Here is a 17,753-nt window from a genome sequence, read left to right on the forward strand (position 1 = left end):
AGTTTTAGCTTTTATTTTCTCATTTTACATCTTGACTTAAACCTATGGAATCAAAACAGCTTATAGGTGCACTTTTACCAGCAACAAATCCTTTTACATTTCTAAGTAAGCAGGCCTTTACCCAACAATTTACTTTTAAATAGGCGATTTTCTCTCTTTAGTCAGAAAAAGCACATTTTACTATTTCTTTAAATTTGGTTTTCATCTCCAGCAAATGCACACTTTCTGCAGCTATAGTTCTTTTCTTGAGTGCTGGAGTTGTTTTGCAGCATGGATACATTTAACAGCATCTATTTAGAGTCTTTCCCTGAACAGCTGATTATTGATACACTTGCAAAGAAAATAGACACGTTTCCCATGTAAAATGAAAACAAAGCCCATGGTTGATTCTTTAAAGATACTTTTGACAGGAGCTGTCATTCAAATGAGGCCCGGTGCCTCTGAGGCATAATGAATGATCCTGGGCATTGCAGGGTCTTTTTAACCACAGTGGTTCATGAGAAATGGATGGATTTAGCGCCAAACAGCACCTTTGAAGGTTGAAAAAGTGTCATTTTAAAGAGGCATTTTGGGTTTTTAGCAAATTAATGCTGCCTCTTTCACTTCACTCCATGTTAATTGTTGCAGAGCACACTGGCACATTCCTGCAGTGAGTACTCTGTTCCACCCCACCTGAAATATGTGTAGCAGGGTGGTGCAGCCACTTTCTGGTTGTTGCAAAAACGCAGTTTAGAGATCACACTGCCATAGTGGTCCAATCCCTGCTCTGGAATGGAGTGGACTGTGCCAAGTTGATGACACACTGTAAGTGTTTTGCGCCTGTTGCGGAGGGGACAGAAAAGAGAGAGCGTGACAGTGACAATCAAGAAGGTGGAAGCCTCCTTCTCTGAACCAGAGCCCTCTTGCCTATCATAACACTGACACCTTCCCTTCTTACTGAGAGCAAAGGTCTTTAGAGATGCAGCCCCCTGGTGTGAGGCTATTCCTTTTGAATCAGTGTGCTCCCTTGATTCCCAGGCCCAGGACAGCTGTGCAGCTCACAGGGTGTTATCAGCCCTCACAAAGAGATCAAAGGGGAGGACTGGCCCTCCAGGTTCTCATCCTGCATTTAGTGGGCTACACCCGGCTGACAGGAATATACATCAACTTTCACAATGGAGCTGACACATGAGCGAAATCAATTGGAATTTGGCAGTCGTGATCATATGCATCACCATGCACTATGCCTTAATGTAGGCATATTTTTTATTTAGTGTTTACTCTACCACCAGCATGGGTGACTCATGATCATCATTGTTTTGAATACAGGGGGCATGTCTTCAATACTTCCTCTGCACCGCATTGACTTAGCTGTCTCTGCGGTTGTCAGTTGGGCATCTCATGACCTTTGACTCTGTTCTGTGCCTCAAGTAGACCAGGTGCCGCAGATCAGGCTACTGCTGCGGCAGGGCATGAGTGCACTATGCTTTTGACATGGAGTCAACAGAAAGGGGAATCTGGTTTGCAGATTACCCCTTTTGGACACAAATTGACCCTCATCATTCTGTTTGTTAATTCAAATTTAAAAAGCCTGGGGTTTTCACCCTTGCCAGTTGGCAATCCCTCACAGTGTGCCCTTCAGTTTAGCTTGTCCTTGACTTCCATGTTGTGGTCTCTGCTCTGCAATTGCTTGGCAGGCGAATAACAATGGTCTGGAAGGTTGCCTAAAACAATGCCAGAGGTCAAGATTCATTTTGAACCTTCGAGCCATCACATCTTTGTTTTTACTTTGTCAATCCAAGTGGGATTTGTATGCTCAGACCTGGGCCGTGTGCCTGCCGGGGCCTAGATCTCCGAGCTACTCCTCACTGATGATGCCCAACTAGACCGAAAAATGTCTGGGGATGCTTGTGGTCTCGGGCTGAAGGGATGGGACATAGCAGTTTTGGGCTGGACTGCCCCTTTGGGGTGGGACCAAGCCTGATTTCCATATGGTGTTTCCCTTCTGTCATGGCTTGGCAGGCAAAGAACGATGGTCTGGCGGGTTGCCCAGAGCAATGCCAGAATTAAAATCAATGTTAAAACTTCCAGCCGTCACCTCTTTGTTTTTAATCCTGCTATGAATTCATGCTGGCATAGATGAAGAGGGAATTATATCATGGCAGCAGAGTCTTGGTCCATTCATTGGAGGGATATAGAACAGTCGTTTATGTGTTTGGCCCTGCATGCACTTCCCTTTCTTGATTGGGATTCCAGAGGCCAATTGGGTTCCCTTCTTCCCTCCACGCTCACTTCTTTGCATTACAGAGCTGTTAGAGTCCTCTCTCTCCCATCCCAGGCAATCTGGGATTCATCCACAGGCTGTGGCCTGGAACAGCAGCGGCCTCACACAAAGGGATGTCATCTGGGGGTAGCCAGGGGTAGCAGTTGCTACCCCTGACTCCCCCTCTGGTCCCCCTAGACCTCTTCTTGCTACCCCAGGGCCGCTGAACAAAGAGGCAATGGTGAGAGCAGATATCTGTGTTGTACGAGTAAAAGGCAGTGGTAAATGCAGCTAAATGTGCCACAGCTTTTTTCACATGGAATCTAGATCTTGTTAGTTGGAGAAATAACAGGCATGCAAGAAAAACCATGACGCCGCCATCACTAACATGTTGGCAGGCAATAGTGAAGAATGGTTGGGCTTAGAGGTGGGGCTGTCTGTGCAGCTCCTACCCAGTACTGCTGCATCAGGAAGGGTACTGGAGCTATGTCTAGTTATCTGGGAATTGGTAAGAGCAGCTTTTAGTACTGTGACAGCACAGCATGAACGCACATCTCATCAGTGATGCTCGTCTGCTTTGCACATCCAGTGAACCACTGGGCCTGTGATGAGAGGGGTGCGCCCCAGTGGCTTTCTGCCACCAATCCTGCCTGGGCATTGTGTGATCTGACCCAGATCCGCCATACCTGCATCACAGGCACACTGTAGATAGATGCAAGGTGAGATCATTAATGTACATGAAGTTGTCCCCCACTTTGAATTAAACCATCTGTTGCTTCCTCAACCAAAACAAACATGTATATATATTTGGAAGGATAGCCCAGGGGCAACAAACTTGCTTTGGGAACAAGAGGATGCAGTGCAACATGGGTTCAGTTCCTGGTCCAGTGCTTAGAAGCTGGAGGAGGCTGGCACTAAGCAAGATATGAAGAACCAAAGAAAATAATACAATGGACCTTTTCTATGGATGATGTCATGGAGCTGCTGCTGCTGTTTGCATTTAATGGCACATCCTTCCCCTCTATCTCCTATCTAACAAAAGCACTGTGGGTTACTTACCAAATATGCAAAACAGAAAGGTGATGGCTGGAAGGTTTCAATCATTCATAACCACTGGCACAGCTATGGGCAACCTTCCAGACTATTGTTTTTCTGGTTGTACTTGTATTGGTCAGATGCTGTTTGCAGATTGTGACCAGACTCTTGTCAGGCACTGGATTTCTTCATTTTGAGATTTAGGCCTCTTCGAGATACTCTATCTGTTTACAGTTTAGCCTGAGGGATGTACACCAGTCCAGGTTGTTGTGTTGGACGTCTCCTTACTTTCACAGTAATTTGGTAATATGGGCTTATGCATGCTGATATTAATGCTACATATGGTGACCCATTCTTGTATGAAATGTATATCATATTACAGTGATACCGTAACCACATTTTTCTTAGTGTCCTGAGGAACAATGCTATGTGATGCCACTTCCTGTTTTGTCAAGGGGTGAAAGGTCACGTGCAATCACTTCTTTATGTCACTTGGGGGCAGGGTCAAATGTCATCACTTCCTGTGATGTCATCTGAGGTCAAGGGTCGTCTGATGCCACTTCCGCTACCCCAGGCATGTTGGTGGAATGACGTCCCTGCTCATACATCTCTCTCAATTGTACAGAGCGCTTTCTTATAGCACAAAGTGTCCACTTTTGCTACATTGCTCTGCACTACCCAAGCTGCTTAAGTTTACTAAATCGCCAGGCGACATCATGGAAGGAAAGCAAGCGAGCCTTACCATCTCGCCAAGGGTACTAATAAAATAAAGATTTAAGTAACTGACAATGGGGGTCATTACGACCCAGGCGCTAATTGCGCCAACTTTACCACCATGGTGTAAACTACTTTTACACCAGGTGTTGAGCAGTAGAAGTGGTTTGTTATTTTGGGTTGGCCTAGACATGCCTCGACTTACGGGCTATTCTCAAAGTTCTCCCTTGCTCCCCTCCCTTTGCTTGGTAGCGCTCTGAAATACTTGTGTATGAGTGCGATATAAATAAAATATAAATAAAATATCATATCATATAATGATGGGGCGTCATGAGGGAAAGTGATCTGATCTTTGGCTGCAGGTGCTCAGGAGTAAAAAGGGATATGGCATACATGGGTGGTGGTGTGGCCAATGACATTTATTTATTTATTTTGTCATTTGTATAGCGCTCTAAACCCATAGGCATCGAGGCGCTGGTTACAGAAAAGAATATAGCATAAAGGAAAGGCACTAAATTAAAGTTTGCTTGTTACAGGAGAGTCAGAGATTTAGGTAAGATCATGCTAGCAGTAAACTCTGGTTTCCTGATCTTGACAAAAGTGCCACGCTTTAAGGTGCTCTGGAAAGCCCAATAAGAGCGTTCTGATCTTAAGGATGATGGAAGGGCCTTCCAGTTCTTTGCCGCAATCACCGGGAAGCTGAGGCCTCCAAATCTTTGAAGTTGGAAACCCAGAGTGGTGAGACGGCACGTCTAGGTAGAGTGGGTAGGTCTGGTGGATTGAAATTAGAAAAAACACTTTGAGACAAGTATTTAGGAGCAGTGTTAGAGATGCACTTGTGAGTGATGGCTAGAGTTTTGAACAATATGTGATTGCGCATAGGCAGCCAGTGCACATTTCTACCGACCGCAGATATGTGATCTTTTTGGGGGATTTTCGAGGCTGCTCTCATCACATTGTTTTGAATGATTTGCAGTTTATTGATGTTGGGAGTACCAGTGCTGGCAAATAGGGAATTGCAATAGTCAAATCTGGATCCTATTAGAGATCTTGCTAATGTAATGCAGCTGTCGGAGGAGAAATGGTCTACAGGCATTGATTAGTTTGGTAGTATAGGCTGCTGAAGAGGCAATTGTTTTTACTTGATTGGTTACACACAGATTAGAGTCCAAGAAGACCCCAAGGGTTTAGACTTCCCGAGAGACTGGGATAGTAATGGCATCAATAATGAAGGATTTGTAGGCTCCTTCAAGTTTATGTAACTGGGGTTGAGAGCCGACCAAGAGCAGCTCTGTTTTATCGTCATTGAGGAATAGAGAGTGATGTGCCACCCAGGCCTGGATGGTATAATAGACCTCGCCTAAAGTGTGCGTGTCAGTGGAGTAGTCTCCTGTGATTGTTAGGAATATCTGGGTATCATCTGTGTAATTAGTGTAGGAGATTCCCTAAATGTCAAGAAGGTTAAAGAGAGGCTTTGTGTAAACCTTGTGCAGCGTAGGGGAGGCACAGGAGCCTTGAGGGACATCACAAATGATCGGAGTTGGTTGGGCTGCAGCTGAGGGTGAGAATACTCTTATAGTTCTGTTAGAGAGAAAAGATGAGATCCAGGTACGTACCTCTGAGGATAAATTGGCTACTAAGGAGAAGTGTCTGCAGAGAATTTGGTGATCAACCAGATCGAAGGCTGCTGAGACGTCAAGCAAAAGGAGGAGAGCAATCCTGCCGGGCGTCTTTGAACTCATCCATTTGATTCTTTAAGTCCAGAAGTGCTGATTCCCTGCCATATCCCGACCGGAATCCAGATTGGAGTACACCCAGGAGGTTGTTAGTGTGTCATGAAATCAAAACAAGGAGCGTTTATATATATGTGCGTTATTGAGTTTAGTGTATCTTACTGGTATTCAAGCGGTGTTCTCATCAATGCGCGGCATCAACTCCGGTGACAGACAGGAATACACTAGGCCAAAAAGGACCATTACTTTAGAAACATCCTGAAGGCCATCTTGTGATGGACCGGCTCACCATTAGTAAATATTTGATGTTTGATCGGCATGTTACTTTGCAAAACATTCACCAACCAGTTGCCAATATGCCACAAATTATTAACAAGGCAAATGGAAGAGGCAAAGTTAGGACAAACATCACACTCAATAACTGGATGTCTTCTCATTTTCTACATCTCAACCCTTCTAAAACAGAGAGTCTGTTCTATCCTGCTTCTACCATTCCTCCTAGTCTTCCCACTCCTTCTCTCTCTTTTCCTCCATCTTCTCTTTCTTTCTCACTATGTGTGCATAACTTGGCCGTTATCTTTGATCCTTCTCTCTCGTTTTCTCTTCACATTTCTTCTTTTGCTCACTCTTGTGGGTATGCACTTTTCAGCATCCATCTTGCTTGCCCCTATCTCTCTTTTCATGCCACAAAACATCATCTTTTTTCTCTTGTCTTTTCTCGTATTGATTACTGATCATCTCTATTGCTTGGTGTTCCTGCCTCCCATCTTCTTCTTCTTTGCTCTGTTTATAATTCCTCGATTCGTGTCCTTTTTTCTTTACCCGCTTGGTCTTCCATTACACCCTCTCTACTTTCTATTTCACTACTCCCTTTTGAATCCCGTCTTCTCTACCATTTTCTCTCAGTTGTCTTTAAATGTACCCATGGTCTGCCTCCCCCTTATCTTTCTCCCTTACTCTCGTTCTACGTCCCATTTAGTCCTTCCTCCCAGATCACAGAATGTTTTTCTTTTAACTGTTCCCAAACCTCCATTTGCTTCTTCTCGTTTCTGTTCTTTTGCTCTTCTAGCTCTCAAGCATTCAAACTCCCTTACCCACTCACTTTGTTCTGCCTCATCTCTCTGTATTTTCCAATCAACCCTTAAAACTCATCTTTTATCTTCTATTGTCTGCTAATCCTCTTGTTTTGCCTTTTTCTGTGTTCCCCATGTTTACATTTTATCATGATTGTATTGTTTTTTTATATATTCTGTTCAGTGCCTTTGGCAAAAGGCCTTCTATAAATCCAATCAAATGAAAATGAAGTTAAATTAATTTGTATGAGTGAATGAGCGAGCACATTTATATGACTGTTATGTTATTACGTCTTGTACTGCACACTGCTGCCACTTGCATGGTCTCTTGGTGCTCTGGCGGATTTGCAATGGAAGGAGGGTTGTGAGATTGAGAAGGAGAAGAGCAAGAGAGCTATGATTTGCCGTTGGCAACTGCAGTTTGGAGAAACCGGTCACTGAGCGTTGGTGCGTTTTTGTTTGATAGCCGGCTTGTGTTTTTGAGGTGTGATTGTGCATAGGTGCTTTGTGTGTTTCATGTGTTTGGTCTCATGTTGGGTGTTGTGAAGTGTGTGAGAATTGTGGTGTGGTGGAGTTAGGGTTGTTTTTAGTTTAGAGTTTTCAGGTGAGTATGCAGAATACTGAGTTTTTAATATGGTTCATTACGTGCAACACATTTCCTACCCCCAAAGTGCAGCTAAGTGCGACACATTTCCTATACCTTAAATCCATCTAGGTGCAACACATTTCCTACCATCTCTGACTGCTGTTCATAGAATGGTCATGGTGCAGACAGAATTGAAAAGATGTCCTGCCTATTAGGGATTTTGGTACTTCCAGCGAGTTTTGCATATCACGGCATATCTCCTTGAGTGGATGGGGGCATGCAGAGGTTTATCAGCTTTGGCTCATTCTAGCAAATGTCTTTTCTGGCTGGTGCTGGTTAATTCAGTGGCAGAGAGAGGCAGATGTTTGTGAATCCGGTTAGTTAAATGAACCACCTTACTGGTCTTGATGGATTGATCCACTTTCTGTCATTGAGTGCCAGCAGTTGAAAGGTTTTAAGGGCTTGTGGAGGGTGTTGGTTAAATATAAGTAAGAATTTAAGCCTGAACTTTCTAGTAAAAGAGCAGATAGGAGAATGGAAGCAAAACGAATTTAGGAAGCATTTGCTCACAACTTCTTCAACTTGAAGGCTGGGTGGGGGCAGAAGGAAACAAGAAATGGTTTGCTCTGCAAATCGTGAGTTTTGAGTTTCCACTAAGCCATTGTTTCCACTGTGAAGAAATTAGACTGAGACTAGTAGAGAAGAAAAGTTTCAATATGGAGTTGGAACTGAAAATAGTACTTTGTTGTCCATTCTCCTAGAAGCTGCTTTATTAATTATTACATTTTGATAAGATGGCATTCAAGGCTGTACAATGATCAGTGGTGCCCATGATTTGCAAATCAATTTGCATGTCATACATATAGGAGTGATACTTTGGGTTTAATGTTCCAGTGAAGTGCAGCATGGGACACGCACATGTTTAGTAATACTGTGAAAGTTAGAAACCACTTAGGGACAATCAGCCGAGCCTGCTCTACTGCAGCGAGGAGGAATCTGCTTCAGAATTATGAGTTCCTACAGCCAGGAAGGATACAGTCAATGCAGTGCCCAATCAAAGATGTTTACCTGCAATCCAAACCTCTGACGTAGGGTCGGATAGCAACATTAGTGAAATTAAAAAATACGTTCAAGAAAAGCTTCATCGCCAGGATCTCCTCACCCAAAGCCGCCGAGAGATAATCCTACACCTCTACTTGTACCATGGTCTGAAGCTTGGATATTAAATGCTGCTCCAGTTAATGCAACTACTCAATTCCCAATAACCACAGAGGCATCTGCATGGGAATAAAGCATTCTCTGCATTCCAAAATAGAAAAATACAAACATACATCCAAGACAAATAATTCTCAAAAAGGAGGCAAATAGAATTTCCCTCAAATTGCGAATTATGTTATATATATATACAAGCTCCGCAATAGCGACCACGTAGTAATCGTTTTGGCGGCTTTCCCAGAGGAAGAACAGTTTTTGGGTGGCTTATACCTTTGGCACGTTCGATGATCCTATATGAAACTTTGCAAAATAAAATATAGACCTGACTCATTTTGGTGGGGTTCCGTCATGGGGGTAGCAAAGTTATAGGGGGATGTATTCAGGCGTACCTAGGCCAACCCAAAATCCAGATATACTTGAATAGGAAACAGATGCTCACTGCTACATCCTGAACTGCTGTACGGATCTGCGTGAGGAGCGGCAGTCTCATCCCAGAAGCATGATTTTGTAAATTTGGTGTTAATCTCTCCAGCTGATTTTTTTAAAATGCCCTAAAAGTGGATCAAAACAAATGAGTGATATCTTGGTTCGGTCCGTGGACTCACTTCCTGATTCGTTGTCCGCAGACAGCTCTGGACCAATAATGAACCTGGGGATCATTTGTGGTTATCGTACGCAAGTACGATTGGTCAATTGAGAAACGTGAGTTGTGGCTAAACTTTTGATACGGGTGCCATGTTGGATTTGAGAACTGCACCCATAGTCCATGAATGTCACAATAATAAATATTATAAAACAAATTCCACTTGTCTTAGAAATGAAACTACATCTGGAAGTAAGGGGTCAAAACGATCTGGTGAAATATGTCCAGAAAAGGCCAAATATCAGGTACTTTTTCTTCTCCAAATTCCGTGAACATCTCAGATGTTTGGGGACGTTGCTGTTAAGTTCCTGAACATGACAAATATTTGAGGACATTCATGCATATATTATATATTAGTATTATTCATGTAAAATATAAAATACATCAATAAAGTTATGATTAGTTTGAAAAAAAACTTTCCCCTGAAATGTGAAAGTATGATAGTCCATTTGAGCCATTTCATACATTAATCAACTTAATCAGTAAAAATAGAGATTTTACAAGGCTGTCAGGAAAACTACATACCTGGTTTCCCCCTTATTGGGGGATCAACAGTCGTGTATAGTCCTGACAGCCTTGTGGTTGGAGTATTGGGTTATCTATTGAATGCAGCCAGAAAGCTATGGCGGGTGTAAAACGACTTGAAAAAGAACCCTTTCACCTGAAATGGTAAAATAGCAGACTGCAGTTGAGCCAAGTCACCCAGTCCACAACGCCACAGGGTCAGGAAAAAACAGGTATGGGAGGGTTATAAGTTTGGTGACCTTTGATGAATTCACATGCAACCTTGTGAAAACAATATAGGCCTGACTTTGCATGTCTTTTCAAAATGTGGAGAAAAACTTTTCTAAAGGGACATTATGGTTGCAGCGCAAAATCGATAAACCAAAGAAATGTACCCGCCCCCTCCTCCACATCGCCTCCCACCCCCCCCTCACAGCACCCCAAGGATATAACTGTTTTTAATTTCTAGTGTAGGAAACCTGTAGAAACAATATTAACACGCCCGCTCGCCTGCACGGACCTGCCATGCCCCAGTCAGCCATAGGGGCATGTAGGGTCATGCGGGCATGGCAGTGCCAACCTTCCCTTGCAGCACCCTCATTTTTCCCCCGGGTGTCCTCGAATTTCCCCATCCGAATCTCCGGAAAAGTTCTCAAACCAACACTAACTGAAGCGCGGGTGATTCGGGAAATCCCACACATGTGTGCCCGGTGCCAGGTATTACCGCCAGGTATTACCGAATTTAACACCCTGAATGAGTTGGTGGAATTTTTGGACTTATTTAACTGCACTGTAGGTTGCTGTGATTTCTTTAGTTGTGTGAACCGGTGGTATTTTCTTTTCCACTAGTGGTATCAGCTCCGCCATCTTATTTGTGGCTTTGAGTTCTTAGAGTGGTATTTAGAGCTGCAGGGCTTTCAGGCTTTTTTGGATTATAGTCAATGTTCGGAAATGGGTGGTAATGTGATGCTGGTGGTATTTATTATTTCCTTCTGCTTGTAAACTTACCACCCTAAATGGTAAACCATATTTTCATTTTTAGGGTTTGCATTTATTTTGGCACCCTGTGATTGCAATATATTTCATCGCATGTTTTATATCTTATCTAAATGCACTGTAGAGACACATCGATACACGGTTTTCGTAATTCCACGGCACAATTTCGATGGTATTCAGCATTTGAGAGGATATCACTTAGAGAGTTGGGGGAAGACGTGCACTCATATTTCATCCGGAGAAATCGATAACACATGAAATGTTATTTTTTTTATGGTAGAGTTGATCTCGCTAACAGGGACGTCATTTAGGGGTCGCCATGGGTCTCAACTGCAACCCCTGAGGTCTCCCTTGCAATCCCTAAAAAAATAAATGTAAAAAAAAAAAGTTTAAAATATTATTGCAAATTCCTGGGCTACGACCAGCGCCATGTCGCTCTTTGCTATTGGAATGCCTGGCTTTCTTGTTCAGTCCTCTTTAAAAAAAAATAATAATAAATAAAAGAACAGGGGTTCCACAAGTCTAACACTTTCAGCAGTGACCCTAAATAAGAAAGAATAGGAATACCAAATAATGTGTCTTTCTGGAATTCTATACAATAATTGCTAGACTCAACGGTTTATTTCAGGCACATTTCAGGGGGTGAGTCACTGATTTAGTCTGTTCTTAAACAACTCAACTCAGCCTTTCATCTTTCTGAGGTCGATAAATGGGTACCAACACAGGTTGGGTGATATTGTATGCATATTTTTTCCATATGAAGCGCTTACATCTAAGTGCTATATGATAACACATCATTATCCAGGGCTTTAAGTGGGCCGGGGCCTGCCGGGGCTGGGCCCCGGCAGGCTCCGAAATTTCGTTTTGAGGCGGGGCCCTGCCGGGGCCCACTAATCTCCCCGGGCAACCCCGGCCACTACACGAAAAAGCATTTTTTTCTACAGCCTGAAGCTCTCGCTCGTGTGCGAGAGCTTCAGGCTTCAGAAAAAAATGCCTTTCAGCTATAATGGTGGCGCCGCACCTGCGAGGCATCCCTTTAATCAAGGGATGCACGTGGGCCGGCGCCACCATTATGGAGAAACGTGAGGCCGCTGGAAGCAGAGGGCTTTTTTTCTAAATACTGAAGCTCCCGCGGATTCGCGGGAGTTTCAGTCTTTAGGAAAAAGGCCTCTGCTTTCAGTGGCCTCACCCTTTCAGCCTTAATGGTGACGCTGCCCCTCCCCAGCTGGCGAGGGGCAGCACCACCATTAAGGCTGAATAGGCGAGGCGCTGTCCCCTGCCAGGCAAGCCTATACAAAATAAATGCAGAGATCAGCACCCTCTCCCCCATAGGGGAGAGGGTGCTAATCTCTACAAAAGGCTGCCTGGCAGGGGTGCCAGTAGCACATTGAGCCGGGGCTCGTTAAGGGGGCGTGGCCTAACGGCCCATCAAGACCCCGTTGTTAGGCCACGCCCCCTCGATGAGCCCCGGCTCTATTTGTAGTGCCACTTAAGGCACTGTCATTATCATTTGGCCACGGACGTCTGCTTGCATTCCCAGTAATTTGGTAATATGGGTCTATACACACTAATTTTAATGATAGATATGACGATCCATTCTTGTATGAAATGTATATCACATTATAGTGATATCATAACCATATTTTTCGTAGTGTGCTTAGGAACAACGCTATTTGATGCCACTTCCTGTTTTGTCAAGGGATGAAAGCTCGTGTTCCATCGCTTCCCGCAATATCACTTCGGGGTGGAGTCAAATGACATCACGTCCTGTGATGTCATCAGAGGTCAAGAGTCGTGTGATATCACTTCCGCGACCCCAGGCATTTTGGTGAAATGACGTCCCTGCTCGCTAAGTGTAATAATTCAACACCATGACCCAGATTGTTATTATTGTGGCAACGGTCGACACAGGTGGTATTTTAAATACCATACGCTTTTAAAATCCAACCAGTGATGAGTTGAGTTGAATAGGGTACTTACTTCATGGGTCCCATAGAAAGTACCGTATATTGGTTATCTCATCATAAATTGGGGGTATTTTAAACCCTGGCCGTCTCTAAAACACCTCGGGCCTCATTACGACTTTGGAGCTAGCCTCCAAAATCAAATCGTGTCCGGGTCCGGGTTCCCTGAATGGGGAATTACGGGGCCATTCCGACTTTGGAAGGCCCGGTATTTCCTCCTTCAGGGAACCCGGGCCCGGTCCTTCCCCATTCCCATTTGAGCCCCCACAGGGCTCAATGGGAATGGGGAGGGAGCCAACAACAGACCCGTCAATTACGGGCCCGTTGTTAGCACCCTGGTCCCCTCGTGGGACCCGCTGTGGACGTCTAGAAAACCAGACGTCCAGAGCGGGTACCGCGAGGGGACCTCGTAATAGTGCAGAGTGGGTTTAATGGCGCCGGCACCATTACCGGCGCCGTTAAACCCATTCCACAGTAGTCGTAATGAGGCCCCTCATGTTTTACCGTGACCATAGGCCCTAGCTATTCGTGAATCCCTCAGCCATAGAAAGTGGCCGGAAGGCGGGACGCGGGCACGCTCCTAGCTGCGCACACGCTCGTCGGGGCTCTGCTGCTCGTGTGTCTACGCAGGTGACAGGCTCCTTAAGCGATGCTGATCGATACGGGAGAGGCCCATATTTCAGTCCAGTCGTGACAGCCGAGCGAATCAGTTGGAGAAATAGTGCCCCAGACATATGTTAAATGGAGTGCGCACGCGCTATCTAATTATGAAATGGCGGGGTGTGACAGCTTGCATGGCAGTCCCCTGGCCTCCATTATGAAAAGCAACGATAAAACCTGATTTGCTTCATCACGGTTGAGGCGCTGGCACTTCTGTCCCGCATCGCCTTTTCTTATTATTTACCTATTAATAAACTTCCAGCTCAGCTCGGGAAGGTGCTGGGGAGACACATGCCGATACAGCATAACTGTGATGCAAATACACGAGTTGCCAGGTTTATTAAGCACGGACCTGACGCTATTAGAGGTGATGGATGCTGCAGCCGGTCAGAGCGTATTCATATCTCTCCCTCCTTCTCTAAATAAGACTCTGGCTCAGTCCCTGCGTTATGAAGATTGTTTGACCTGTAAACCGCTGTTGAGCTCTGCCACTGATGATTTCTTTCCTTCTTTTTGTTTACAGGGAAGACGAGGTAAACCCGGCCCCCCTGGAAAACCAGGACCGCCAGGACCACTTGTAAGTAAACTTTCCATCAGTCTTTAAATGTATTGTCATTAGAAGCGCCAGCGAGTCTCTCTCCCAGAAGCCTCTCAAAGCGGATTCTATGACGCCCGGCAGCAGAGCAGCTGTGTGAGCTCAGAGCACTGGCTCCGCCCTTGACACACCAATTTGCCTTCAGGTTTCACAATGACACTTTGGTCTTAGTTGAGGTTGGGTGGTCTAATGGAGGAGTGCCTTGCCAAAAAAGAAGATGGCGGACACTGAAAATCCAACTCCCAATAAAACCTACGCCGATGGTCCATACTGCCGGTGTCTGAAGAGGTCACACGCACTGCTGACAGATACACACTGCTGTCTAGGGTGGCCCAAGGTGTTGGGTAAATGAAGATGGCCCTGCCTGACCTTTTGGGAAAAGAGATTAACCATGAAGGAACGATGGGCGAGATAGAGAGGAGGTCCCACAGCCTAGCGTGCAGATAGCTGGCTACTTCAAGGAGTGCAATGAGATGCAGTCTTAAGGGAAGAAGCTGCAGGACCACAACTAGAAGTGGGGACGCCAGAGCCGTCTTGAGCCTGGCGTGAGCCAAAAGCCTGGCTCTGGCTCAGCTTGAGTGTCCTTGAGAAAGAAGCCCAACTTGAGCCATGCCAAGCATCATGTCTACCTCTGTTCCATTCACAGGGTACTTTAAAATGACACTGCCACCCAGTGGCAGTTAAGAGAAATGCATGCAGTCATCTACTTGCATGAAGTCCTTTCTTTATCTCTTGCCAGCAATTGCATGTTGGTGTAAAACCAAAGATGCTACGGTAGCACGTGTGCTTTCAAACCTAAAAAATTCCAAACTGTACAGCCAGATAACCTGGCCTACACGCTTGACCAATCTATGCCTTCCTGAGCAAGTCACTTACCTTAAATGGGTCATATTTCCCTTGGCTTCCACAATTGGGATTACTTAGAAGTGATTTGGTTAAATGTGCACTACACAAAAAGTCATACTAATACATAGTGTATTAAACTAATCTCTACAGATAGTAAGCAAATTGTTCATTCATAATATTAATGCGCACAGCACAGGCTGAAGAATCCCTCACATTCCTCATTGGTCTGTCACTTCTTAGCCACCTGTCTAACCTAATGTAAAAGTGACGTAGATGATGTACTATACTGGTTGGTGGGCAAGAAGGTTTTCCTGTACCATTTTCCTATACTGTACAAGGCGGGCTTGCCATGTCAGTTGATGTTACTCTTCCCCAGTCTGCGAGCTATGGGCAGAGACCATTGGGGTCTCCCTCTACTCCCAGTTTGTGATTGAGGCAGTGGGAGGTCACACTGGTCTTGGGCAAGGGGGATGTTTACGTACACACGAGGCTTCCCACCTATCACTCAGCCCTCTGTTGTCCTCAGCCTCCCACCATGAAGGACATGGGGATGCCACATGTTGCTCCCACCTGTGCATGCTGGACGACTGGGGATTGCTGCCTTAGGGTGTCAGCCCACTACAAGTTGTGCATAAGATCCAGATCCAAGTCTGTATGCAACAGTTTTGTCATGGTGTATCTAAGTCTTGAAAGTGCATTTGCAGAACATGAGATTGTTTAGGACGACATGACTTTGCTTTCTGGTACATGCAGAGTTCCTTTCAGGATAGTGACAACAAAGCTGTATTCAATCTTTTTTCTTAGCATAAGGTTCTGTATATTGTCAAGATGGTTTATATTGTGATCTTTGTATTTTAAAGTCATCTCAATCAAACAGAGCATTCTCTATCTCCTTAAAACTCTACATTAAAACACATTTACATCAGGTTGGGATGAGGAGATATGTGGTTAAGTGTCTAAAATGCAGACTGGGATTAAGTCCCATTTTATAGAAAGTGTGTGATCCTGGACAAATCGTCTAATTTCACTGTGCAGCAACTTTCAAAATTGGAATGCAGGGGTTGAGGCAGAATGAGAAGCATGGGTTTTGTGCTTGAGGGTGGGGAGACAGGCAGGAAGAGGTGCATCTTTTTCCGGCTCAGCTCGCTTTTGGCTTTTAGAGGCAAGCTGGGCCCCGTGGCTGGACTCTACTCAGGAATTCTTTGGCTCCCCCATCTCTTACCTCAAAAGGCAGATGGATATTAAGAGTCGTTGCCTTGGGGGGAAAGAGGGGCCTGTGAAAAGGCGGGAGCACATATGTCAGGACCCACCCTGGTACTCAGTGTTCCCTGAATCATTGGATCCTGGCATTTTGGGCAAGGCTGGCATTAACTGTGCATGTCGTGTTGGGCCGCAGAGTTTCCCAAAACAGGAGATGCTGGAAGAGTCTGTGTAGTAGGGCAATGCTGCATGGAGTGGGCAATGCTGCATGGAGTGGACACCAGGTTCCCTTTTTACTGGACTACCCCCAGAAAGGCATTCAGTGAAGCAAAGACCACTGCAAGCGGGGTGCCCCTAAAGGTTATTAGGACAAGCCTGCGACTTTGGAGAATTATTTCCTGAGGGCAAGAGATCGACAGCTGACCCCAAGCAACCAGTGGCCCGGATGAGTCATTGGGTAGATAGAAAGAACATTACATGTTCCTGTTCGTTTTAGTGAAAACGTGCATTTGCATATGTGCTCTTTTCCACGTAAATGGGGCACAGTGTGGGGCTCTTCCCTGCCAGTCTGGGCTGCCCACGGCTGTGAGAATGGGCTTCTTTCGTTATTGTTTACATTGGTCTGTCCCCAGGGTGTGTCAAGGTGTGGTCCTTTGCGTTTGCCATCGTGTTTGCGGAATTAGTGGGTTTTCTGGGGCCGCTGGCTCTTTTTCAAACTGCATTTTCCAAGTTTTCACTCTAAGAACATGCCATCCACAATGGCATTGCACCCCCAGGATCTGATGCTGGTTGAATGGCGGCCCACAGAAGGGCGATGAGTGGGTTGCGAGACCACATGTGGACCATGGAATGAAAGATGGTATGGTTATGACACCCCAGGGGACTTTGTTTCCCCTGTATGGCATAAATGCTGCTGAACTGAAGACCTGAGTGTTACCTCACTACCACTTCGAGGGCCCGTCTTTATTACTTTGTCCCGCCTCCCCACCCCAGAGTACACCCCTGCAAACCACTGGCATAATGGTGCTTGATTTTTCATTTAAATTCTTTGCCTTCTGAATATTAACCTTAGCTAACCAATCACGTGTGAAGTGAAATATTCTGGCCTGTTCACCAATAATAGTTTGCATCTCTAGCCAGAAGGAAACGTGTCTTCGAGGGCTGGCAAAGTGGTACTGCTGAATTTGATGACCCGTGTCCTGGCGGTCTTGATTTATTTCCCTCCCAGAACCTGGTCCATGGGCACTATTGGTTGGAAATGCGGCATATTAAGGCGTGCATAGACTGTTCCACTGGTGGATGCGGGGCTGGGGTGTGGTGTGCCGCGCATCCCGACGGAATAGTCCGAATGGTGGTCATGGGCTGGGGTGATGCGCATTCATCCGCTGTCATCACGTGCCATTGGACATATGCTATAGACATGCTGGTGGGTTACTTCTTTGCTGGGTTGGTTGTGGTCCAAGCTATATAGTGTAATGGCCATCAGCCCCTTTGAGGATGGGGCAGGCAGTCGTCCTCTGTGCTCTCGCATCCCTGAAATTGGGGCTGGTAGAGGAGCGATGGGAAGCGGTAAGCATGCAGACCCTTTCTCACAGGGAGGTAAGACAATTTGGGGTGTTTGAGAGGTGGCATTGGCTTGCGGTGGGCTGAGGACACTGCACCTGTAGGTTCATTGGTTCACCTCACTGATGGGACCTTGACACTCAAGGGTCTTGGTTCTAATTTTACGCTGTTATTTATTTGGTGT

At 45.4% G+C, this 17,753-nt stretch overlaps 1 protein-coding gene across 3 annotated transcripts in view; it reads left to right on the plus strand.

Moving 5' to 3' along the window:
• COL19A1 (collagen type XIX alpha 1 chain) overlaps window positions 1–17,753 on the plus strand; it is a 2,241,461-nt gene that overhangs the window by 1,669,614 nt on the left and 554,094 nt on the right. For all 3 annotated transcript variants that reach the window (XM_069606203.1, XM_069606204.1, XM_069606205.1), the window contains exon 18: window positions 13,889–13,942. In XM_069606203.1, coding sequence (XP_069462304.1) covers window positions 13,889–13,942 — 54 coding nt within the window. The remainder of the gene's footprint in view (window positions 1–13,888; window positions 13,943–17,753) is intronic.

The sequence above is a fragment of the Ambystoma mexicanum genome, chromosome 4p (assembly GCF_040938575.1).
Source record: "Ambystoma mexicanum isolate Mex_15411 chromosome 4p, UKY_AmexF1_1, whole genome shotgun sequence".
NCBI classification, from domain to species: Eukaryota; Metazoa; Chordata; class Amphibia; order Caudata; family Ambystomatidae; genus Ambystoma; species Ambystoma mexicanum.